Source organism: Dicentrarchus labrax, unplaced genomic scaffold (genome assembly GCF_905237075.1).
Source record: "Dicentrarchus labrax unplaced genomic scaffold, dlabrax2021, whole genome shotgun sequence".
Lineage (NCBI taxonomy): Eukaryota > Metazoa > Chordata > Actinopteri > Moronidae > Dicentrarchus > Dicentrarchus labrax.
The window spans coordinates 5,368,204-5,392,428 of NW_026136720.1; the positions used below are offsets into that span (position 1 = coordinate 5,368,204).

Consider the following 24,225-nt stretch of genomic DNA (forward strand, 5'->3'; position numbering starts at 1 on the left):
ACATAAAACTAGTAGTGGTTCATATTTCGTTGCTAAAAATATTACCAAAGCGTGTTTAGAGAATTAATCTTTTTAAATTGTACACCGGCACAAGCGCAGAGACTCCTGTCCAGTTTTCCGAGCGTATCATGGCGGCGCAGATGGCGGTAAATTCGGGTATGAACTATATTTCTATCATTAAGCAACGTTATTGTGTCCGTCTTCTTGCAGTTGTCTACGGGTCGTGATTTCACCGATAAACACGCACATGTTCGCCTTCCGTAGCCGGCTGTGTCTCATGTTGTTCGCTTGTGACCGCATGGTGATGGGTCAGGCTCCGGCTGCTAGGCTAACTTAGCTTAGGGAAGAAGAAGTAAACGAAACTGACTTGGAGCAAGCAAAGAAATGTGTTTTTTTGGTGTTTTTTTGGTGTTTTTGGTGTTTTTTGGCACACTGTGGTTCTACTGCACCACGCCTGAAGTTAACTCCCAGACCAGTTCGTGTAACAGCGAATATTTAGGCTGAAACTAACATCTTACATCGCTCCTGTCAGTGGCAGTTGTTTACTCATTTGTTTGTACACATGTGATTTGTTGTTGACTTTACGAGACAGTAGTCAATAAATACAGGGTGTAAGTGATGAATCTACAATAACAGACAGCTCCTAGATTCAAGAATAATAAAAGTAATGTAATATATTTGGGCAGAAGCTGCAATCTTTAAGGTGCTGAGTGATAAATATGTGATAAAACAGCATTATAATGAAGCACTGTAGTTACTGTGGCCTACACATCTTGTTCTCTACATTTGTTTGGTTTGATTGTCGTGATTGTAATATTTCTTTCAGTGAAATTTAAACTTGTGGTGCAAAAATAATCATTGACAGTATCTGTCAAAATATCGCAAAATGATGATTTTACCATATCGTGCAGCCCTGTGTAATATTAAAGTTACTTCACTGGAGTCTTTTACTGTCAATCAAACGACAAATTAGTTTTTATGAAGCTGTATGTATTTAACATCATATCTATACTAGGTATTGCTCATCATAACAGTCTGAAAGAGGATCTAAATGTCAACATCATAAAAAAAAAAAACTCACTTCCTGACATCCGTCCTGTCAGTCATCAGATGACACGACTATTAATTGCGTAAGAGATGATTCACTTACTGTATATTCCCAGAATAGAATTGGATTCTTGCCAAAGTTGAGTTCAGTTTTGCGTGCAGGAGCAGATTGTCATATACGGGATAAATAAAATGTGTAAAAGAGATGCTGATGGCCAAAATTAGAGAAAGAAATGATCCAGTGGTAGAAATCAGCTTATGTGCATGTGCAAGACCTTTTTAAAAATCCATTTATCCACCCAGGAGCCAGTCTGTGGGGGCCGCTGAAGGAGTTGTGGGAGACGGTGGACGGGGCGGTGTTGAGGAGACAGCCAGAGAGCGTCCACCTCCTGGACCTGCAGTTGAAGAAACACAAAGCGCACTTTCTCTCACTCTTTAGGAACCCGGTGAGATACTGTTCAAACACAAACGCATCCTTTGTAATGACTGTCACATCATATTTGAATGTTACAATAGTATTCTTCTTGTGCAGCGTACGTTCAGTGACTTCTGGGACTGTAATGTTAATAGGTTTGGTGTTTTCTCATTTGTAGCCAAAGAGTGCAGAGCAGAGAGAAAAGGTGCGTAAAGCCAGCACTGAAGGCATCGCCATCCAAGGTCAGCAGGGGTCACGGCTCCTTCCGGAGCAGCTTCTCAAAGAGGCCTTCATCCTCAGTGATTTGTTTGATATTGGAGAGTTGGCGGCTTTGGAGCTTCTGTTGGCAGGTAAAGTGGGCTTTGGTGACCATGTAATATTTTTTCGTAATACCAATACAGCACTCACGGTAGTAAATAATGGCTATTTTGTTTGAGGTTGCCTTGTATAACAGTCAACACTAAAGACATTGTGATCTCACATTTGATTTTCTGTCTCCAGGTGAGCACCAGCAACCACATTTTCCAGGTCTGACACGAGGTCTAGTAGCTGTGCTTCTCTACTGGGATGGAAAGCTTTGTGTGGCCAACTCCCTGCGCACACTCATCCAGTCACGCCATGGCAAGACCTTCACCCTGGACCTGAGGTAATAAATCTATCTGCAGGTAGTACATTCAAGCAATGACAGGTGCTTTTAAAGGTCCACATAATGAGCATGTTATTGTGTTTGTGTTCTTGCTATTGATCTGTACTGTTGGTTGTTTTCTCACTCAGTGGAGAGCTGGTGGCTTTGACAACCCGTTTTACAGATGAACTGATGAACCAGGGTCTGACCAAACGCATCCTAACCTTGGTGTCAGAGATCAATGTGACTCGTGAGTTTGAACGTCTGCAGAAAGCGCGCGGCCTCGGCGACGAGAAGCACAGGAAAGAGGTAGGAGCAAATCTTTTGTGTTCATTTGGAACCAAATAATTAACTTCACAATATATTCATTTCTGTCTCAAACTGACAAAGCCCAGCAGCTTTTTGCTGTAACTGAAGTAGAAACATGGAGTGGAAGAATACAGACGGAGGAACATGGACAACTTTTAACCCTCTCTGTCCTTGTCCCCAGGTTTCTGACCTGATCAGAGAATCCCAGCAGGCCCTGGCAGACAGCCTGTTTTCATGGACCTGCCAATCACCTTTGAGTAAAGATGACACCCTGGCTCTTATTGGCCACCTGGAGACAGTGACAGCTCAAGCTGATGGCTCATTGGACAGCATGAACATGTCTCTGGTCATGGCACTGCTCTACTGCTTGGATGTTAGCTTTGTAGAACAGGGAACAGAAGATAGAGATGGTGAGATCATGTTAAATACATATAGTCTAGAATTTTAGCCTTGCTTGAACTCACCGGTTAAAATCCACTTGCTGCTATGCGCACGATTGCTCTTAGTTTCAGCCTTTTGCTTTTGCAGCTAGTAAAGGACTGTCTCTGTGTGTCGTGTACATCTAGATCTGCTCCAGGCGCTGCCGTTGCTGACTGAGAGGCAGTATGTGTCCGTAGTGCACAGTCGCCTGATGGACGGCCAGCCATGGAAGCTTCCAGGCCTGCAGGCTGTGTGTCGACTGGCCTGGGCTCTTTCTCTGAGGGTCCTTTCTCAGCTACCACAGGGAGGCGGTACGGCCCCTATTTCTTAAACATGAATTAAATGTTCCTTCGAGTGAGTTTTCAAAGATAGTAGCCATTTAAATGTAACGTATTTGTATGTGTGTGCTGTGCAGCCCTGGTTGAATTCACTGAGGCGGATGAGGCTCTGGCTGACCAGGCTCTACTGGGAGATGTCTTCCTGTTTATGAAGGAGGGCATGCTGGGATGTGAGAGTTTTGCCCAGGAAGAGTTTTACGTCCGCCGCCTCCATTCACTCATCACAGACTTCCTGGCACTCATGCCAATGAAGGTGAGAAACAGAAAGAGGTTGATTTGTATGGATTGCATGTTGTAGTGTCAGATGTTGTTGATTGGTTATCAGGTTGTTGTTTTCGTGTACTACTTACATTATTTAATGAACATCTTTTTGCCGTCTTTATAGGTGAAACAGCTTCGTAACCGCGCTGATGAGGATGCCCGTCTGGTGCACATGTCCCTACAGATGGACAGCGAGCTTCCATCATCGCTACGCAAGGACCTAGACCACCTCATGATCCTCGTCAGTCTTTTTCACACTTCATACGCCTGTCAGCTAACTTAAGCGTTTTACATTTTATGTGTTTAAGTGATAATGTTGAGGCACTAATGAATAGAATACTTTCTTAGATGAGCAGCTTTTAAAGCAAACAATAACAGAATGATGTAAAGAGAAATTCTGCACACACTGTAGGTTGAAGTCACAGTGTTGGTTACTGCTTTGTCTTTCCAGATAGGAGAGTTTTACAGTAAGGACTCATTTGGGCTGGAGTTGGGTCTGGAGTTCTGGTGTCCCACAGAGTCTCTCCAACACACCTCCCTGCAGGGATCCTACCTGGGAATGGCACTGCAAAGGCCTCCACATAAACAGGTAAGAGCTGGACCGTGGTTGCACTAAAAATTCCAAAATGTTAAAGTTGGAGTCTTTCTGTTTAATAGAGTTTCTTTCTTTTTGAATGCTTTAATGCAGGTGGTTCTGTCCAAGTTTGTGCGTCAGATGGGAGACCTTCTGCCGTCCACTCTCTATATCTCCTATCTCCGTATGCTAAAAGGCCTCGCCAACGGTCCTCAGTGTGCTCACTACTGCTTCAGCCTGCTTAAGACCAACGGAGCCACTCATAGTAAGAGCAGATTGTGTACATGTTTTCATTGATATCTGATATTGAAACCGTTATTAGAGTATTGACTGTTCAGTAGTAGGTATGAAAGAAATTATACTTTCAAATCCTCCAGATTTAGGTGATATGAACATTAAAGTGTTAAAAGCCTATTGTTTCAGTTTGATACATATCCAAATGAATACCAACGAACTTCATTTACACACATCCAGGTGACAACATCCAGGGAGTTTCGGGCAGCCCAGTGTCTTGGGAGCATTTTTTTCACTCCCTTATGCTCTACCATGAGAACCTGCGACGAGACTTCCCAAATCCAGACGCAGCCCAGTACCGCCACCCACCACTAAGGGGCATCACCCAAAGAGAGCTGGATGGACTCACCTCATTTTTTCAGTTGCTAACCACCATCATCACATGGGTATGGTACAACATTCACTAGCAGCATGTGTTTATATATTATGTGTAATATAAAACAGCTTTTAGGTCAAGATTAAACTTATTTTCAGTTCCTTATATACTTTTGACTTAGAAAACTTTGTCATATTCACGTTCCTCAGATTGTTTTTACCTAACTGTGTTGCGTTGTGTGTGTGTGTGTGTGTGACGTTTTCTAGAGTGAAAATGCTCGACTGGCGTTGTGTGAGCATCCCCAGTGGACCCCAGTTGTGGTGATGTTGGGGTTGCTACAGTGCAGCGTTCCTCCCGTCCTGAAGGCCGAGGTCCTGCACTGCCTGGCAGCCTTTGGGAAGTCACCAGAGATTGCTGCTTCACTCTGGCAGTCCCTGGAGTACACGCAGGTTAGCCTTTATAAATGAATACAGTTTTTTTTTTTTTATTGTCTACCTTTTCTCATATGAAGTAGTGAGTCTGTGAAGTGTCAATAATATCAGACTAACAATAAAACTAAACTTTGACAAGACTACATTCTTGTTGTGTTATGACATTGTTTTGACTTTGTTGTCAGATCTTTGTGTATCAGATTTAAAGTTTTGTAACTTTATGTTTTACCACAGATCCTTCAGACAGTGCGAGCCCCAGGACAGAGGCAGGCAGCTGGAATCGAGGTGAGTCTTTTGTGGTTTGTGAATGTGCTGCTGGATGCTGGAATTCAAAGTTAAGTTTTGAATGTTTATCTGTCTATGGTGATGGTTCATTAGTTGGTACTGAAAGCAATTAGACCACTTGGAGCTGCAAGATCATTTTAAATTTGTTTGCATTAAGACTGATGCCCAAAGGGAATATTGTTAAATGGAAAACAATGCAGACAGGGAGTGAGTGAGTTCTTATGTTGAAATGTTATGTTGTGATCAAATTAGAAAAGAATCAGTCGTAATTGAACAAAATGTACTTTAATCTGTCATCAATGTGAAAAACAGAAGTTATATAACCTGTTAGGATCTGGCAAACTTTCTGATTTGTTTTTGTCTCTCAGGTGGAGCTGAATGAGATCGAGTCCAGCTGTGAGGAGTACCCCCTGACACGAGGATTCTGTCATCTGATCAGCACATTGGTCGAGAGTAGCCTGCCCATTAATTTAGGGGCGGGGTTACGCGTGCCAGGCTTTCAACCCTACCTGAACTTCTTGCGTAACTCTGTGTTCCTGCCTTTCCCCACTAGAGCATATCGCCGTCCAGCTGAGAAGGTAAAGTGCAGTGTAGTCCTCTCCCGGTGTCTTTACACGTTGAAGACATGTAGCTGCATCATGTATGCTCTTTCAAACTACACATACATCTGTTCATTTTTTTTTACCCTTTGTGATCTCTCAGTGGGAGGTTGCTGATGCTGTCCTGGAGGTGTTCCACAAGCTGCTGCGGGACTACGAGCCCCAGCCGTCGGACTTTGTCCAGGAGATGGTGGAGCTGCAGGGGGAGCAGGTCCCGGCCCACAAGCCCCCTGGACACAGCATCATGTTCCACCTGCTCAACGACTCGCCCATGCTGGCACTCTGCCTCAGCCTGCTGGAGGAGGGTGTACGCCAGCTGGACACCTATGCACCGTTCCCTGGTGAGAGAGCATATGCTGCTGCTCTCAGAGAGAGTGAGGTTTGCTTGTTTGTGTGTTTGTTGACATGCTTCGTTACTCTTCCCCTGCAGGTAAGAAGCTCTTGGAGTCGGCCGTGCTGCACTGCCTACGACTGCTGGACTTGGCTCTGCAGAAGGAGGTGGTGTTCATGGACCTTCTTAGGGAGAGCCAGGCCTCCCTGCTGGTTTCCCCCTTGGAGCAGCTCCTCCAGGGCGTCAGTCCTCAAACTAGAAGGGCCGATCACATTGTCAATATTGCCAGGTAAGGGCATCCAGGTTTTATTAGGTGGTTTTGATGCCATGGTTGTGCATGGAGTGTGGAGTCTGTTGTTTATTTTGCATATGTTTCCTGTAGCTCTTCATGCTTTACTAGTTAGTAGAGTTGAAATGTTATAAAACCTCAACAGAAGTCACTGTAGCTTTTTATTCAAGAAAAAGTGCAGAATGGGTATAACTTAATGGCGACCTGTGTTTGTCTCTTGCAGGTATCTGTACCACAGTAGCTCCAACCCAGAGGCTGCCTTCCAGAGTGCCAAGATCCTGCGTCACATCGCCAACTACCCCAACATTCAGAACAGGCTGGTGGGAGATTTCACACACGACCAGGTATAGTTTCAAGTCTTAACTAAGGAAAAATACTTTTCCTACAGAATATTATTTGGTCTGCACTGTGGTGATGTGTTAAACCTTCGTTGTGTTAGAAATCAAGAAAAATATTTGTGTCTGTCCCTCAGACTGTCAGTGACAAGCTTATGGCAGGCTTTGTGGAGTGTCTGGACAATGAAGAGGCAGAGGAGGGAGCAGAGAAAGGAGATGGTGAGAGAGACTTCTTGTTGTCTCAGAACTGTACCACCTTCTGCATTTAATTTAAATGCTGCTGTTTTTAATAGTGTGAAATCTAAACCTGTGTATGATAACTGTCACGCTCAAACTCACCTTCTTCACTACCCCCCAAACTTTCAGACTCTGACCTACAAAAGAAGGTCGCAAGAATCCGACACGAAACCCAGATCCATATCCTGAACCTGCTCATCACCTCCTTGGAGCTGAAGACACCCAACCTGGCGTTGTATCTTCTGGGCTATGAAGTCAAGAAGCCTGTGTCCTCCACCAACCTCCAGGACCCAGGTCAGACCACAGCTTTAGTGATATTTGTGGGGTTCTTGTTTGGACGGGGAAAAAAGGGATCAGATGACCTGAATGTTATCTCTTAGTTGACAGTGCATCTGTGTGTTAACAGGTGTGTTGGGGTGTCCAAGGAGCTGCCTGCACGCCATCCTTAGTCTGCTGCAGAGAGGCACTGAGAAGAGATCTGGACCTGTACTCACACAGCAGGCCCCACACCTGGCTGAGCTCTGCTACCAGGTGCTCTTCATCCTCTGCTACTAATGCCCAGAAATTAGACACTTAGACACTTGAGATCAGCCTCCGTGTTGAGAGATGTAGCACAGAAGCACCTCGATTAATCAGACGTTTTCTTGTTTATGCGTCATCCCTCTTCTCAGGTGATCTACCAGCTGTGTGCCTGCCCAGACACATCAGGACCCACCATGCGCTATTTGAGGACCAGCCAGGACTTCCTGTTCTCTCACCTGCAACACTTACCCTTCATTCTGCCAAGTGAGTACATCCCTGCTGAGCGTCTTGCTAATAATAAAATATAGGGAATGTGATGAAGAGCATGAAAAAAAGAGGCCGGAGTTAGTATAAAATTAGTGGTTGATTTCTATTTCTGCTAAAAGGAAATAATCGTATAAATAATTTTAGTATTACAAAGCTATGTACAGTACGTCACTGATAAAATGTGCTCATGGGTGGCTGTTGATGAAAATACCCTAAAAAGTACGTTGTCTTTTATTTTTTCATTGCCTCTGTTCTACTTTCTGCTCTCTTTAGGCAATCAGATCGCTGCCCTCTCCCAGATGTCTTGGCTCATGAAAACCGCCGCAATTGAGCTGAGAGTGACGTCACTGAACCGCCAGCGTTCACATACACAACGCCTCGTCAATCTCCTGTTGGATGACCAGCCACATACTCAGCACACAGGTATATCTATCTTTATTTTTAATGCTTATTGGTTTCAAAGATTCAATTTGTCAAAGCCTGCTAATACTCTGATCAACACTGAATATACAGATCCCTCACAATTTTTCTTTTTAGCTGATGGGGAATCCGGCATGGAGGAAGAAACCAGATCAGTCAGTGGTTTCTTGCATTTTGACACAGTTTCTAAAGGTTTGTGCCACCTTAGCACACATTCAAATCAAATATTGTTAGCTAAATACAATAAACATTTAGGGACTGTTCGCACAGTATTCAAGCTGTCATTTAGGGCTCTTGTTCTTTTAGAATGATACCAGATTGGTTTTGACTTTTACTCTCATCTTTTCCTTGTTTGATGCCATCAGTGCGCAGGAAGTTGCTGAGTGTGCTGGACGCCATCGACTTCAGTCAGGATATGCCTGAGCTGCTGCAGCTGGACTTCTTCGAACGCACTCAGATAGAGCAGGTGATCTCCAACTGTGAGCATGTGAATGAGCAAGGACACACTGTGTGCAACGTCAAGGTGGGTCTCCAGGTTGAACACGTACTTTTCTCCCTGTTGTGTTGTCTCAACTATTTTTTTGTATGTGTTTGGTCTTCCACTGATGTTTTTTTTTAATTTTCCTCACAGTTGCTACACAGAGTGCTGGTCGCTGAGGTGAATGCATTGCAAGGAATGGCAGCCATTGGACAGAGGCCCTTGTTAATGGAGGTCAGTGAACTAAAACTAATGGGACTTTATGTTTGTTTAATTTAGCCAAATGCCATACTGCAGGAATAACCTAAGAGCATTTCCCATAACTAATGCTGTGAAGATAAATTGAGATAAAAGCTGGAGTGTTAAATATTTTGTCCCTGGATGTATTCTTTTAGGAGGTGAACTCCATCCTGCAGCAGGTGGTGGAACGCAATCGAGTCCGTCGGAGTTTGAGTGCAAAGCGACATGCGCTGCGGTCCTGGAGGAGCCTGGTGGAGACCCTGCTGACCGCCTGTCCTGCTGATCTCATACCTGCTGATGACAGGCAGCTCATCATCAGAGACCTGCTGCTAGACCTGCATGATAAGGTCAGTGAGGATGTTTGTCACATGGAGGATGAAACTGCTGTGGCAATAATATCCAAACGTGCAGTAATGTATGAAAAAAAGTGGTACAATTTTACCCCATCCCACAGTCACAGTGAAGAAGATCTTCATCATTACAGTTGTATTTGTGTGAAATTACAAATTAGTTTCAGTCAGAGCTGATCAAATACCTAAAATCTGCAGGTTGTTGTAAGAACTTCATGTAAATGTTGGCGTGCATTGTCCAGGTGTTGTCTGAGGATGCAGCAGGAGAACTGATGCCCATTGTTGCTGGGGCAGTCTTCACTCTGACAGCCCACCTCAGCCAATCAGTTCTGTCTGAGCAGCAGCAAGGGGTGGGACTAGAAGCGTCCTCTGGCTTTGCCTCCATCGCCAACTCCGCCCTGCATCTGATTCTCCGCAAGCTGCTGGACTTCATCCTGTGCACCGGTTAGTGATGACTTCAAATTGTTTTCACCCACAAAAACCCAGATTTCTCACATGGCATATGTTGCCTAACCTTAATTCTGTTAGATTTTACAATATTGTATTTTACACTTTAAGGAGGCGGATACCAGCGTCTGCGTGCTCACTTGTACGGCTCTCTGCTGTACTACCTTCAAATCGCCCAGAAACCTGAAGAACCAGACACTCTGCAAGCAGGTACAACACAGAAACATTAATACAGATAACTAAGTCCCTTATCTGGAATTATTTTAAAGGGACAATCGTACAGATGTTGTTTGGGTCATCTGATAAAATCTCCCTATTCATTCCTCCAGCAGGGAAGGCAATGTGGGAGCGTCTCACAGCCCCTGAAGATGGTTTCTCCAAACTACAAAGAGAGAACCTTGCTATCATTGAGAGCTATGGCAAGGCTCTCATGGAGGTGGTGTGTCGGGACGCCTGTGACGGTCATGAAATTAGCAGGGTAAGAGCCAAATAACAGCCGTATGACTCATACACTTACTCAGTTGTCTGACAAAGCAGACAAAAATTAAGTTTTTGAAACTGAAGGTCTACAGTAGCCTATTGAGACTATTGAGGGCTAAATATACATGAGATTAATCCAGTCTTAATAGCTGTCACAAATGCAAATAACTACTGTAGCCAGGCTCTTTGTCTTACTGTCAGTGCTTGCTTTGTCATCCTCTCCCCCGTCTGTCAGATGCTGGCTTTGGCAGTGCTGGACCGGATCCTGTCCATAGACCGTCAGAATCAGTGGCTTGTTTACGTCTGCAACAGCGGCTACCTGCGCTCCCTAGTGGAGAGCCTGAGACAGGATGATGCCGCCCTGCAGACCCTGCTCACACCTCAGCCCCCCCTCCTCAAACCACTCTACATCTATGAGAGCAAGATGGTGAGGAGATGTGCACTTAAACAGACACACTGTAGGACCAGTCGTCTTTGCCTAAACGCCTCTGTATTATCATATAATCTCAGGATTATGAAGGTACAAGCTGTGTGTTGCTGTGTGTTTTCAGGCTCTGCTGACTCGTGTGGCCAAGACGGGTCAGGGGGCTGTGGAGCTGCTGCGCTGTGGGCTGGTGGCGCAGCTGATAGAGTGTCAGGTGTTTGACATGGTACCTGACAGCGATGCACACAGGTATGGATGTGGAAAGGGAAGGAAAGAGGTGGTGTGTTTTTATTTATATTAAATTGTGATGTTATTGATATTTTTGTTTGTGTACTGGACATTTTGAATAGAATATTCACCTACATTCGTCTCACGTCTCACTCTGATTTTACTAATATGGACATTTCAATACTTTATATTGGACTGGTATGAGTCAGCAACTTGTTCCTCCCAGGAGAATGCATTAATTAGACTGCAGCTTCTTTCTCTCTTGAACAAATGACCTCTGTTCTTACGGTGTCTATTTATAGTATCACTTAAGTCTGTGTCTGTTCTCTCGTGGTCTACAGGGTGATGAGGGACCCATCAGGCTTCATCCCCAGCCCTATGGACCGCTACAGGCAGATTCTCTTACCGACCTTGAGGCTCTTTCAGGTGATCCTGACCTCTACCACCATGAATCACCAGCAGGGGGCAGCACAGGTAAGCACAAAACTACTGAAGGACTACATTTACCTTAAAAATCCTAAAAGTAAGCATGTTATTAATGCCATTCGTTATATCAAATAGCTATATTGTGCCTGTTCTGACTCTGTAGACCCGAGTTGGGGTTAATGCTTCAGATCTGTGATCAGATGGATAGCAAATAAAAAGTGTATCTTATACGACTTGAATTTGCACTGTCAGCGTGCACTTACAGTCTACCTTTCTCTTTTTCTGTGTGTGTGTGTGTGTGTGTGTGTGTGTGTGTGTGTGTGTGTGTGTGTGTGTGTGTGTGTGTGTGTGTGTGTGTGTGTGTGTGTGTAGATTCTCCAGTGGCTGATAGTCCATGCAGACACCATTCAGTCCCTGCTGCGCTGTCAGGAGCTCAGTATGGGAGTTTTGCAGGAGCTCTCTCTGCTTACTGGCATCATCAGTAAGACAGCTCTGCCAGGTACAATCATAAACAATCTTCTCTTTTTATCCACTTTGTTCTCTGTTACATTTTCCCACTTCCACTGTGCAAGCCACATATTCACATATCAGAGACTCCATGAAGGGTTTTGGTCATGTATTTGCTTGTTCTCTCAGGTGCCCTTGAGATGGGTGGGGAGGTCAACAGTGCTGCTCTTCTGGAGTTCCAGGGTCACATCAACAGATTCCAGGTTCGATAGCTGTCATTGTTTTTGTCAGGTGTAACGTTTATGTGTTTTTGTTGTCGTCTTCTTTATCCCTGCTAATGCATGCTAATTAAAATGTGTGAATTGTACAGTTGATGGTAAGTCTCCTCTGTTTTTAGCGCCTGTGTCTGTCCCTGCTTGGCCGTCTGGCGGGTAGCGAGCGCGAGAGGTTGCTAAAGCAGGCTGAGATCGCTGCACCTGGAGACTCCGCAGACAGGCGAGAGGAGATGGAGGTGGCCATGCAGCAGGTCTGTCAAAAAGAATTCATAGTAAAATATGTATGGTGATGCCTGTGATTATTTATTTGGTATTTTGTAAGATTTCAGCAGTATAATGGATGGTGAGAGGAGAAAAAAAAGATAAATACGGCACTGAAACAATGTGTGTAGAGTCTTGCATCTATACTCAGGATTATTTATCAACACTCTATTGCCAGTGACCTGAAAGGTGTTGTCCTCTGTGCCCAGGTGTGTGCTAACATCATGGAGTACTGCCAAACACTGCTGCTGCAGAGCTCAACCCAGGCCCAGTTCAGCATCTGCCTCTTCAGCCCGTCAGGCAGCGAGCCAGCTGGCAGGGACGGGGGACGCGCAGGTCAGTGATATTCTGTCCATACTCAAACAGAGTAAAATGAATTTGACTCCTGTCACTGTCTGAACATAAATTGTATTGTTCCTTCCTTCAGTGTCTGATACCTGATCAATCTAGAAATCCGGAATCTCTTGAGCCCCTTTTAGCTTCACTCATTCACTGAAGCATGACATTGAACCATGATTCTTATTTTTTAAGATCTCTCATCCACTCTGCCATCAGTGGCTTATTCCCGTGCCCCCAGCCTGGGTCTGGTCATGTACCTGCTGAAGAACAGCGCTGCAGATTTCTTCCGGTTCCACCAGAGTCACAGACAAAGCCTGGGAAAACTGCAGAGTCTGGATCAGCTGCCGCCTGAGGAGCTCAAGGAGGTAACGATGGACCTATACACTAAATCACTGTACCCACTCAGCACAGTTTTCTATAAATGGTGAATTTAAATGTAACTATTCTTTCTGTTATGCACCTTATTGGCTCCAAAATGCATCGTTTTGAGTTGTAACCGCAGACATCTTCTCTGTAGTTGTGCCAAGGCCTGGTATCAGGCCCAGGAGGGGTGGAGAAAATCTCATCAGTCCAGAGGAGCTTGCTGGCCAAAAGACGACTGGTCCAGCTTATCAACAACAGAGCCAAGCTGCTGGCCCTGTGCTCCTGTATCCTTTTCCCTCTGCAGGCACACCAGAACTGAATAAATATATATATATATATATATATATATATATATATATATATATATATATATATATATATATAGGTTATTGTATATTATTTCTTTGGGAGTTCTGTATAAATACCACAATTGAATTGCAATAAAATGCCTTGACTAACGTCTTCCTCAGATGTTATTGAGACGTGTTTGTTTGTGCTGTGGCGCCACCTGGAGTACTACCTGTTGCATTGTACTCCCACTGACCCCAAGGACTCCCTTTTGCCTGGAGCCAGTTTGTATAGATCACGCCTCACAGACGGTGAGAAGACACGTTACAGCTGAATCCACATTTAAGCCAGGGTTGAAATCGAATGAGTTTAGCTTGATTGTAGTCATTAATTGAAACATTTCTTTTCGTCAGACTCGTTTGGCGGGTTGCAGGGAAGTGGAAGTCGTGGCCTTGGCCTTTCCAGAGTCAGCCAGCAAGACCTCGACGTGGTAAGCCAACAGCCAGCTGCGTGTACATGTTGCACACATGGGCATGAGCATTATGTTGTGTACATATTTATGTTAGCACCTACATTATTCCTAATCCCCTCTGCCTTCTGTTTGCCTGAACACAGCTGAAGAGCGACATGGCTGCCGGTTTCGGAGAGGCTCTGCAGAGGAAGCTCCTGGAGGTGGAGGGTTTGTACAGCCAGGTCCGCTCCCGCTACACCTTCATCCAGGCCCTGGTTCGCAGGATCCGCGGTCTCCTCCGACAGCCCAAAAGCTGAGACAGACTCACACACAAATACAAAGACTGGCCAAGACCCCAAATACTCCATTTCTTGAATTGAATGAAAACCTGTTGCCAAGCAGCACCAGCAAACCAAACTACCAAGGACTCCAACTTTCTGTCAGTTTGCTTTTTCTGGCAGCATCTCTCCTTTTTACCAACCTGTTGTTTACACCATCACAACACGTGGTGCATTCTGTGTGACCAGTCCTAATTCTCTGACTAATGCCATGCAAGAAGCGTTCCTCTAAGAAGTAACTTGCACAATACAGTTATGAAATTTTTACTCAATAAGAGAATGATTTACTTTTGTTTGCTCTGATTTCTTTCTCTTTTTTTTCTTTTTGTGAAAATAAACGTTTTCTAAATCTGTTAAATGCTTGTCTTGTTCACACATACATTACATAGCAAATCACCTAAACATCACCAGTTAGCACAATTTATTTTGTTTTTTGGATAGCAGTCTGAAATCACTGTCTGCTTAGTTTCTATTCATGCACGCTGTATTCTCATCATGCACTAAGGTGAGAGTACAGTGTGCATGAATAGAAACTATTGTTTGATCTGCCGTATTCTTACTTTGTCGGTACTAATTATCACGTACACAGACCGTCGGCCACTTCTGATAAAACAGCAACTACTGACTTCACCTGTTTTTATGTGCACGTCTTGGGTGACTCATTGTGAAAATCTTCTTATCAGGAGAAGCAAAACAAGGAACCAAAAGGAGACGTTTCTTTGTGAAAGTAGCATCACAATGACTGATATGACCAGAAGTGTCAGACTGGATTGAATCGCTGTGGTAACACCTTGTAGGTCAAATCATTCAAGCAGTAATATTACAACAAGCTAGAGCCACAGAAATCGTATTGAATCTGTTTTTATTTTCTTAGAAGGTACACTTTATAAGATTGTAAAGTGCGTAGTTTCTCAAACCTTTGGGGGAGGGGAGGACTTACAAAATCTGGATATACATTCAGATCTTACAGACAGGGAAGTTTTGTGCTTTTGTTTTTTTATTTGAATACTGAGGAGTTCAGGGGGTGGGTGAGACTCAGGTGAGCACCAGCATCGAGCACGGAGGGGGGGGGGGGGGGACTTGGAACACAGTCCATCCAGCACTGTGACCGGTCGCTGTCACACTGAAGAACCAAGGCGACGCGTCCCGACGAGTTAGTGGAAAAACATCTGCTCCCGGGGGAAAAAAAAATCTACCTACTGCACTCCTGAAGTCGAAGTTGTGAGGGAACGACTGTGTGCTACTTTAACAGATCATGCTTATCATACTCTATAAATTACTTTAAATAATAAAATTAATTACAGCATTAAAAACACATTTACATATCTCGCCCCAGCTTTGTTATATCTGATTGTGCTGCATTTGCATCTAAATAGAAAACTCTGCCACACGAAGACCCGATGATCCCCGCTTATCTCTAAGGTCCACTTACCATTCATCCTGTTTTTAATGCAAACATGGGTGATGTATGACAATACATATTGTGAGATTATAGAGATTTGGGAATTGAAGGTAGCTATACCTTTAAAAGGGGCACTCCACTGATTTCACACAGAAACGTCAGTGTACTTGTGATGGACAGGGTACAACTCAAGCTCTGAAAACAGTTGTGTAATGTAATGTCCTTGGAGACTCTGCAGGGCGCTTTCTAAAGTCGGGGAAAATAACCCTGATCACGTCATAGTGATGTCATGAGAGTTTGGTTTGAGACTTCAAATATACGACAGAAGTCCTGGGGGTTTAACGAGCAGGGAAGATCTAAGCCACTATTGTGTTGCAAAATGGGATTTGTAGGACCCAGTGTTTTTGAAGCATGGCTTGAGGATATCTCGGCCTCTGCTGCTCCATTTGTGACTGTTTTAAAAAGATCTGGTTCTTGCAATTCTCCAAAACCTTCTGAAATTGCCCCCTTGTATAGCTCTGGCTGCATTGTAGGCAATGCTGAAAATCAATGAGGAGGACTGATTTATTGTAGTAATGCATTCACAAGATGTTTGCATCAATATGATGAAGCACCTGACACTGGGTGAGCCAAAAACATTCACATTTGGTTATTTGATCTATAAATGGTTTCTTAACTCACAATATGTATTGCCATTGTGACACACTGGCAGAAGAGTTTATCCATATCATAGAAAACACACTACAGCAAAGCAGATCAGCCAACGTGCATCCAGAGTTTGATTAGACTGTTGATGGATTTTCATTGAGCCGTAAGAGAGGGAGATGAGACCATTATTATCCAAACACATGATCATTTTCCCACTTTGAAACCATCTTCTCAAGCAAAGAAAAGCGGGAATACTGTAAATATTTTTTATCATACAGATATCGTATCTATGTTATCAAAACCAATTTCTCGAACTGATTTCTGTACACGAAAAACATATTGTTCCTTTTTGAAAAGAAATAAACAAAACATTTATACTACACAGGTACACAGAGTTGAGTTACAGCACCAGCAGACTTAGTTTGGACCATCCTTTTGCTTTGATTCACATCCTGTACAGGGCGCTGTGTAAGTCTGTGGTTGTCCACTGGCTCAAGAGGAGTTGACATCTGAGTTTGAGCTGTCCTTAATAATGCCTGTTTGAGGGAAGTCGATCAATCCTGAGGCCCCGTTGCTCTAGTGTTGATTGTACCAGACGTGTCCTTTAGTAATCCAGCACAGCTCTAGCAGTGAATCAGAAGTTCTTTTTGCGGGTTTATGAGAAAATCCATGAAGAAAGTGGGAAAAAGGAGAGTGGCAAGAAAAGGCAGCTTATCCAGCACTGATTTTTTTCCACTTTGTCTTTAAGATTCAGATTTAAGGACAGCATGGAGAGTGTGCATTTGTATTATATGTGTGCATCACAACCTGCACGTATTGTCTTTCTTGATCAATCCAACGGTAGTTTGCTTGCACCCTTATGTGCTATCAGTACCCGCTTCTTGTGTGTTGTTGTTGTCCATCACGTTGGCACTGCTGCCGTTGGTCTGAGGGCATTCCGGCACCTCCCCCGTCACTGCCACTCGAATCACCTTCAGCCAGCGCTGCTTGGCATCCTCGTTGTCGGCCGTGAAGCTGTGGATGGACTTGGACTGAGAGAGGCGGAAGGTGTTCGAAGACTCTGTGTCCTCCACATTATAGCCCAGGAGCGGGATAGTACTCTGGGCCTTCACGTCCTGAGGAGAGTGGTCAGGGATGGAGAGATTATCTGTATGGATGGGTTTCTCAAACAAATATGGGTGATTACATTTTTTGCTTCATTGTTCTTGGTGTTTTACCTGCGGAGCTCCGTAGAGATAGAGCACCAGACTCTCCTTCTGGGGGATGACGCACCACACCTTCTGCAAAGGTTTGTTCTTCTCACAGTACTGCAGGAAGCCACACATGATGCTGCTGCCTGTGAACTGAGCCGCCTCGATCTGCACATTAGTACAAAAAACAATAAACCAACGCTTGTTCAAAGTGTTTTTTGTAAGTGACTTCTGTATTTCTATATCAGTTATCTCTTCATTTAGTATTTCTGTATGTATGAGTGCATCCTCCTCACCTCCAGGATGCCCTTCTTCTTGCCCTCGGCTAATGCTTCTCCAGTCAGGATGGAGTAGCAGTCTTTGCAGACTTTGTTCATCTTGTTGCTGTCATATTCGAGCTGCACCTTATTGTCTGAACACTTCCAGCACACCACCTATAAGAAAGAGGAAGAGAAATATACCACATTCTTATCAGAACTACAATTCATGTTTAAAAAGGAAGTATCTCTGAGCATCGTTTAGTTCACTATGACTACTTTTAGTTAGTAGGCATTATATTATTTAATTTAATTATTAAAGCATGTTCAGGGGCATTTTGCATGTGATTGGTGGCAGACAGTAAATAAGGGGAAAGGCATTTAATCATTAATAACCAATTAAATAGAAAGAAGGGTCGTTGTTGAGGATGACTATACTCAACATCTTTGGTAAAAAGTATTCAGGTTAGAAAAAAACACAAATTATTGGTGTTTAAAATCAATATTTGGTCTCATTTGAACTGCAAGCTCTGAATGAGTAAAAGTTCTCTCTCATCCACCTACTGTACATGCATTATGCATGACTTACGTAGCCGCAGGCTCTGCAGTGGTGTCTCCGCCGTGTCAGAGCGTTGAACGGCTCTTTACACTTCATGCACATTGTCACTTCATTGTCGCGGATCCATCGAGGGGCACGCTTCCCCAGCTCTGCGTTCTGTATTCAAACAAACACACACGTGCTCAGTATGACGGCGCAGAAAGGTGCCGATGGTTTAACTGTGTGTGTACGGCTCCAACGCGACACTTACTGACACTTCCTCCACATCTCTCAACGCGTTCTTGAATGACTCATTTTTCTGCTGGAAGATCTCAATGGTTGCCCGGAAAGCCTGAAAGATAATAACAACATCACGTGTGAGTCACTCTACATTTCCTTCAAACACGTATAATCAAATATGCAAATTATGTATGTACCTTAATCCAGTCTGCCTTGTCCTGCTCTGAGCTGAAGAGGAAACATAAAGCCAGAATAAGCACTGAAATTCTACAAACCTTAACTTCCTGTTCCTCTTATAACACCGCGTTAAACCAACATAGCAGTTCGCTGTGACCAAAAGAGGTTTACAGGGCGTAAATATGGTGCTTGGGTGTGCTCATTTAGGTGGTCTTCCATATATACATGAAATTATACTGTATGGGTTACAGATTACATATAATTATATACTTCAATGTGGAAGGGGCTGGGATGTTTTTTTAAAACTTATTGGTATTGTGTGTGCTATTTCTGCATAAAATGTACCTGGCCTGTAGCTCCAGTGTCCTCTCCTTCCCAGACACCTGGAAGGTATGAGGGTAATCCTCGTTGGTCGTTTCCAGGACCTTCATGCCGTCGATGCCGATCCGCGTCCTTACTGTGTACTTCGCCCCTCCCAGGCTGAATTTGGGCACGCAGTACAACAGCATGTTGTTGAACTGGCAGCAAAAGAAACACAAACCGCTTATTTATAGCAGAACATGAGGTTTGTGGCATTGTTTTCTTCCAAAAAGAGGCAATCTCACACCACAGGTAACCTGAATTACACATATGGGAGACATGCAGCCTGAAGCTAATAATAAACAGCCAGAACATAATCACATCATCTGGCAATCTCACTAATTGAGAGATTTGTTCATGTGCCCCCGGTGGATCCTCACACGGAGGTGTTCCTGGCTTGAAATGATTCACTTGTTTCAATTGACTTGTGCAGAAGAAGTCTCGCCACAGCATATTTCCCTCCAGTGTTTATCATTAGGCAAGGAGGTGTTTTCACACTCTGCAGTTTATCTCACCAAGAAGAGGTATCGCTCCATGGCCGAGGTGTTCCTGGCCGCCAGCTTCAAGATGTGGCCCTCTTTGATGAACTCGTTAGAGGGGTTGACAATGTCCTCCTCCTCTCCCAGCATCTCGTATATCTCCATCAGCTTCTTCAGATTATCCTAAACAAGAATGTTTATAAGAATTTATATTAGTTGAAAGTTGATGTGTCGGAGAGATTCTGTCTTGGTTTAAAAAATCTGTAACTTACAGATTTTCGTATGGCGCTATTGGAGTGAGTAGCAGCTGTGGCGATGATTTCTAATGATTCTGGGGGTGAAAAAAATAGATGGGTTACTTTAATATATCCCAAGTGAAATTAAAATGACTTTCTGGAGTGGGAACTTGAGGTATGTCAGCTTACTTTCTGCATCTCGTCGGTCAGAGTCGTCCTGAGGCAGCTTCTTCAGATAGTCTTTGAGCAGCATCTCGTAGCGAGGGACTCTCTGCACGGGCTCCAACATGTGATGCTGCAGCGTCAGGAAGCCACACACCTCTTGACTCTGTCCAGAAATAACCACGAAAAAAACCTCACTTTCTACACTTAATATCTGTTTGTGAATATGCTCACCCAACCCCAAACCTATTCAATGAACAACAACAAAAACAACAGAATAATATCTATAATAAAGTGTATTTTTCTGGACGGGATTTTGGTGGGCAGTACCTGTATCTCCTGAATGATGGCCTTGAATTGAGGAGAACGATCAGTCCACTGTTTCAGCAGCTCCATGGCTTTGTCGAAATTCTTCACGTACTCTGCATACATCTTGAGGAAGGGTGTGAGTTTCTGCAGGATGTCTCCAATACGAGGTGTGGACGCCCTGCAGGGAGGGAGAGGTAGGTTTGTGAATCATAATGTGGAGACCTGAGGTTGTAAAAGTAGACAGCAGCTTTTTCAGAGTTTGAGTGTTTAAGACAATGTGAAGGCGAGGTTTGATACAGGATCCTATAGCATTTATGATTATTTCATTACAGGCTGAAAGCTCACCATTCTCCCATGCGTTTCTCCAGATCTGGAAGCAGAAACTGGCTGTGAAAGGCATGGATGGAGGAGATGTTGGAGAAGATGTTCTTCACCACATCCACGGGGAATGTCCCTTTATTTGCTTCCTCCATTAGCTTAGCACAGAAGACCTGTGGAGCCGTACACAACATAGAACTGATAAGTGACAAATAACTGAAAATCTCACAAAAATATATTTGTACGCTTCCACAACTGTGTAATTCAAACCCTTTACTATGTAACAATGTAAAAAAAAAAAACGAAGTGAACACCTCACCTGGTCCAGCAGGTTAAGTCGAGCCACGTAGGCCTTCTCTGTATGCAAGAGCTCGCTTGCAATCTTAAACAGCTTCTGTTCATTTGTCTCCTGAAAACAGAGGGTACATTACTGTGAATTTGTACATGTGTGGTGATCTTAATTTAACTTCTGCTCATTAATGAATTAGCGAAGTGTGAAAGTCATCTTATTCTGTTGAGCTAGAAAGTCAGCAACAGTCAAACAGTTCAAAGTCTGCATAAGGACTGTTTCCAGTCTGATACCTCTCTAATGATGAGTAATTAGTATTGTCATCTCAGGCTTTAAGGAAAATGGGACCTTATAGGCATTCACCAAAACGACTGGAGTTAAACTGAGCTAAAAATAACGCAGACGTGTGGGGCAACCTGTCTGCCGGGCATGAATTCAATCCAACTTAGTATCATTGTCATTTGCAAGTGTAGCTTCCCGTCCCTCTGCAAGTTCCTGTTTGTTTGAGGTCACTGACTTAGGACTGTATTCACAGTACACACAACTCTTTTGAAAAGAGCCATCAGAGAATACACAGCTGGGAAAACCTGTTGCATTTTCTACATTTCAAAAACAAAAGACTCATGGCAAATCATGCATTTACTGTACTGAGTCAGGTTCAACGCCTCAGTGACTCCTCTGCTGTTTGAGTGCAGCCTTGCGTCATTAAATGCTGTTTCACAGTAGACAGCAGCATGTAGCACTGGTGTGTGTGTCCTTAACAATGGGGTGATGCTGGACTAGGCTGTGGTGTAGCAGGGTCTCTTAGAACAGGAAATGAAATTATAGAATAAGGGAAATGACACCAATTCAAACAAAGACACAAACACAGAGCTTTTTCTGTGGGAGGCCAATCAGTATGATGAACAAGAACTGTAGCCTCAAAATCTACTCAACAAAACATCAAAAACTAGTACTGATATGATGAAATGTTGCATGCCAGGACAGTTTACCCGCACAGTGATCGTGGCAGAATATTTCGCACGATGCATAACCGGAAGGAAGCAACATGTTCCTCTCAAATGTTGGGCTAAGTGGCCCGAGAGCAATCAGCCTCACATTTCCACATAATTCATTTGTCAACACATCCACAATGTTGCTATTCCTCTTCTGACTTTCAAAAGAAATAATTTTCCAAAGCGTATGATGGTTTCAGAACGAGAAAAATGCAATTCATTAGGCTTTTCAAATAGACACTGGTCAATGGAAAATTACATGGAAGGCATTTGAGTGGTGGAAGGCAAATAAGTAAATTTACTCAAGTGCTGTACTTAAGGGTCCAGTTTGTAGGATTTAGTGGCGGCTAGTGGTCTAGTTGCAGATTGTAACTCCCTCGCTTCACCCCCTTGTTACTTTTCAGATTAAGATAAAAACAACAACATGATGAGCTCTTAAGATTCAATGCGTCATTAAAAATTAAACCAGTAGTCCCCAATCTTTTTTCCTTGTGATCCTTGTGAAGCAGTGTGTAATTGGGGCCCCTTGTCACGTTTCAGATGTCTATGAGTTGTTAGCAGTCAGCCAAAGATGCTTCTCAGATGGTTTCATTTAAATAACTGCTCAAGGCCCAAAGAGGTAAAATCTTTTAATATTTCACAAAAAAGTAGTGGGTTTCCAGACATCTGTAGCTCGCTGCTCATCTCTGCTTGAGGTTAGAGACTAGGGGCTAAATTCCAGCACTACTAACATAACAAAGGTTATGAATCTCCAACCAAACTGTCAGCAGTTGAGGTTGAATTGTGGGTCATGTAGGTGCCAGGTGCCAAAATATCTTATATATTATATTAAATATAATATATATTATATATAAATATAAATCTGCTGTTTAAGTACATTTTGCTGCTAAGACTTTAGACTTTTACTTGTAGTAGAGTATTTCTACATGGTTTCATTGGTGCTGAATGGGAGTATTTTAAGAAGTTGTTTTGTACAAGCCACAAGCTACAAGATATACTATGTGTGTACTCAAGATAATTCCAAAGAGCACAAACAATCTGATTACAAATCCAATAACTGGAACAAAGCTATTCAAATTTAATCCAGATTGGACTGAGCCTTAACTGACTAGATTTGACTAGATAAGAATCATCACAATCACAAAGTTTCAACCTCTCAGGTTGGCAAATATGTGTGTTGTTTTAGCTCCTCTTCTCCCATACGAGACTGCATGGAAGTTTTCAGCAGGGAGAAGACAGAGATAGATCTGAACCTGAGATATTTTTAATCTGTAGACAACAGCAGGCACCACAGGCTCCCACAGGGGAGGTCGCCGAGGCACGAACTCAGCTGCTCAAGCGTTCGACATCTGCTCGGCCTTCGCAGATAATAACCCCTCTGAGACACACACACACACACACCCCCTTGTAACTCTACCCTTGCAGTGTCAGAGTAACCCAGAGTTGAATTAGTTCAGAAGATTTAATTGTACTGAAAGCCTAGAACATAAATAAATGCTGATGGTTTGTCAATCAGAGACCGCAGTGTCAGAGCAACAAGACAGCTCTGTCAGCCTCTAAATATAGGACACAAAGCATGTAAATACACAGACCACTTGAAAAACAAACCTACCTTATGGTCTGCGCTCCCTTCGTCGTTTCTGTGCTCACTTTCTGTTTGAGTTCCATTGCCCTCATTCTCAGTGTGGCTTTCTGTATCAGTCCTGTCTGTGTGTGGAGGTGATTGATCATCACTCTGTTCTGTGCTTCCGTCCCCCATATCGCCATTTACCAGCCCAGCAGTCTCTATCATCACACTTTCATTGTTCCTCTCCGGTTTGTCCTCCTTCTCCTTGTCCTGCTCCATCTGTGCTACCACCCCGTTAGGTGGCGCTTTGTGGGCATCCTGCGGCGGGGCCGGTACGGGGGAGTGGTTCTCCTGAATCCCGCCGGTCTCGGTCTGCTTCTGGAGGGCGCGGTGAGCTGGGCTACAGTTGTTTGACTTGCTGATCTGTTTGAGTGGCGATCCGTCTCTCTTGCTCTCTGTGTTGCTGGAGGAACAGAGGAAAAAGCAAAGGAGGAAGTCAGTACGGCAAGAGCACGGGGTTAACTTACAATTTTAAAAAAAAAAGGACATGGGAAGGGAGAAAGGAAAGATTACAGGAGTGTTGTTCAATAGCTGCTCAATGCTGGTTGACCAGGGAGTGTGAGACAAGACGGTAAGCAGAGAGCTTGCATGTGAGTGTGAGAGTTAAAAATAAAACTGTGGAGGTGCACAAACTTCGTTCTGTCTTATGAGACTGCTGAGAGCTGGTGTAATGTAGAGGAAGTGTGTGTGTGTGTGTGTGTGTGCACGTGTGTGTGTGTGTGTGTGTGTGTGTGTGTGTGTGTGTGTGTGTGTGTGTGTGTGTGAGCGAAGGAGGAATGGAGGTACAGTAATGAGGAGGATAGGAGGAGGGGGGAGAGGTACAGCACTACTCCCTAGAGATAGATCCT

General features: G+C 43.8%; 2 protein-coding genes across 11 annotated transcripts in view; one reads left to right on the forward strand and one right to left on the reverse strand.

Moving 5' to 3' along the window:
• Positions 1 to 73: 73 nt before the first annotated feature.
• Positions 74 to 14,508, forward strand: nup205 (nucleoporin 205). 3 transcript variants are annotated; one of them, XM_051382865.1, is made up of 42 exons: positions 74 to 156; positions 1,351 to 1,493; positions 1,641 to 1,812; positions 1,964 to 2,108; positions 2,237 to 2,396; positions 2,578 to 2,806; positions 2,963 to 3,127; positions 3,232 to 3,407; positions 3,540 to 3,656; positions 3,867 to 4,004; positions 4,104 to 4,254; positions 4,464 to 4,669; positions 4,866 to 5,048; positions 5,265 to 5,315; positions 5,684 to 5,893; positions 6,018 to 6,255; positions 6,345 to 6,534; positions 6,758 to 6,878; positions 7,007 to 7,088; positions 7,236 to 7,400; positions 7,513 to 7,637; positions 7,778 to 7,892; positions 8,169 to 8,318; positions 8,433 to 8,507; positions 8,681 to 8,838; positions 8,947 to 9,027; positions 9,189 to 9,380; positions 9,626 to 9,827; positions 9,942 to 10,040; positions 10,160 to 10,308; positions 10,546 to 10,737; positions 10,862 to 10,983; positions 11,304 to 11,436; positions 11,761 to 11,887; positions 12,025 to 12,098; positions 12,233 to 12,361; positions 12,581 to 12,707; positions 12,903 to 13,075; positions 13,228 to 13,357; positions 13,544 to 13,672; positions 13,775 to 13,851; positions 13,977 to 14,508. In XM_051382865.1, the coding sequence occupies exons 1-42, from the start codon at positions 129 to 131 to the stop codon at positions 14,127 to 14,129; spliced, it is 5,982 nt and encodes a 1,993-aa protein (XP_051238825.1). In that variant the 5' UTR covers positions 74 to 128; the 3' UTR covers positions 14,130 to 14,508. The 3 variants fall into 3 exon arrangements, with proteins under 3 accessions (XP_051238825.1, XP_051238827.1, XP_051238826.1); XM_051382867.1 differs by having other exon boundaries at positions 12,927 to 13,075; XM_051382866.1 differs by having other exon boundaries at positions 10,163 to 10,308.
• Positions 14,509 to 14,995: 487 nt separating this feature from the next.
• fgd4a (FYVE, RhoGEF and PH domain containing 4a) overlaps positions 14,996 to 24,225 on the reverse strand; it is a 53,162-nt gene continuing 43,932 nt past the window's right edge. For 7 of the 8 annotated variants that reach the window (XM_051382868.1, XM_051382872.1, XM_051382870.1 and 4 more), the window contains 14 exons: positions 23,363 to 23,780; positions 20,786 to 20,875; positions 20,494 to 20,639; positions 20,170 to 20,326; positions 19,867 to 20,005; positions 19,714 to 19,772; positions 19,478 to 19,624; positions 18,948 to 19,120; positions 18,623 to 18,653; positions 18,457 to 18,537; positions 18,237 to 18,362; positions 17,687 to 17,824; positions 17,418 to 17,558; positions 14,996 to 17,315 (listed from right to left, as the gene is read on the reverse strand). In XM_051382868.1, the coding sequence (XP_051238828.1) occupies positions 17,058 to 17,315; positions 17,418 to 17,558; positions 17,687 to 17,824; positions 18,237 to 18,362; positions 18,457 to 18,537; positions 18,623 to 18,653; positions 18,948 to 19,120; positions 19,478 to 19,624; positions 19,714 to 19,772; positions 19,867 to 20,005; positions 20,170 to 20,326; positions 20,494 to 20,639; positions 20,786 to 20,875; positions 23,363 to 23,780 (2,104 nt within the window). In that variant the 3' untranslated portion in view covers positions 14,996 to 17,057. Of the gene's footprint in view, positions 17,316 to 17,417; positions 17,559 to 17,686; positions 17,825 to 18,236; positions 18,363 to 18,456; positions 18,538 to 18,622; positions 18,654 to 18,947; positions 19,121 to 19,477; positions 19,625 to 19,713; positions 19,773 to 19,866; positions 20,006 to 20,169; positions 20,327 to 20,493; positions 20,640 to 20,785; positions 20,876 to 23,362; positions 23,781 to 23,890; positions 23,916 to 24,225 lie in introns of those variants that run through there. The other variant, XM_051382875.1, reaches the window with a different exon arrangement.

Excerpts from the sequence above, each read along its gene's own strand:
- nup205 (XM_051382865.1), top strand. The coding sequence starts at position 129 with ATGGCGGCGCAGATGGCGGTAAATTCGG. Across the intron at positions 3,657-3,866 it reads TAGACCACCTCATGATCCTC|ATAGGAGAGTTTTACAGTAA; the intron begins GTCAGTCTTTTT and ends TTGTCTTTCCAG. Across the intron at positions 4,255-4,463 it reads GACCAACGGAGCCACTCATA|GTGACAACATCCAGGGAGTT; the intron begins GTAAGAGCAGAT and ends ACACACATCCAG.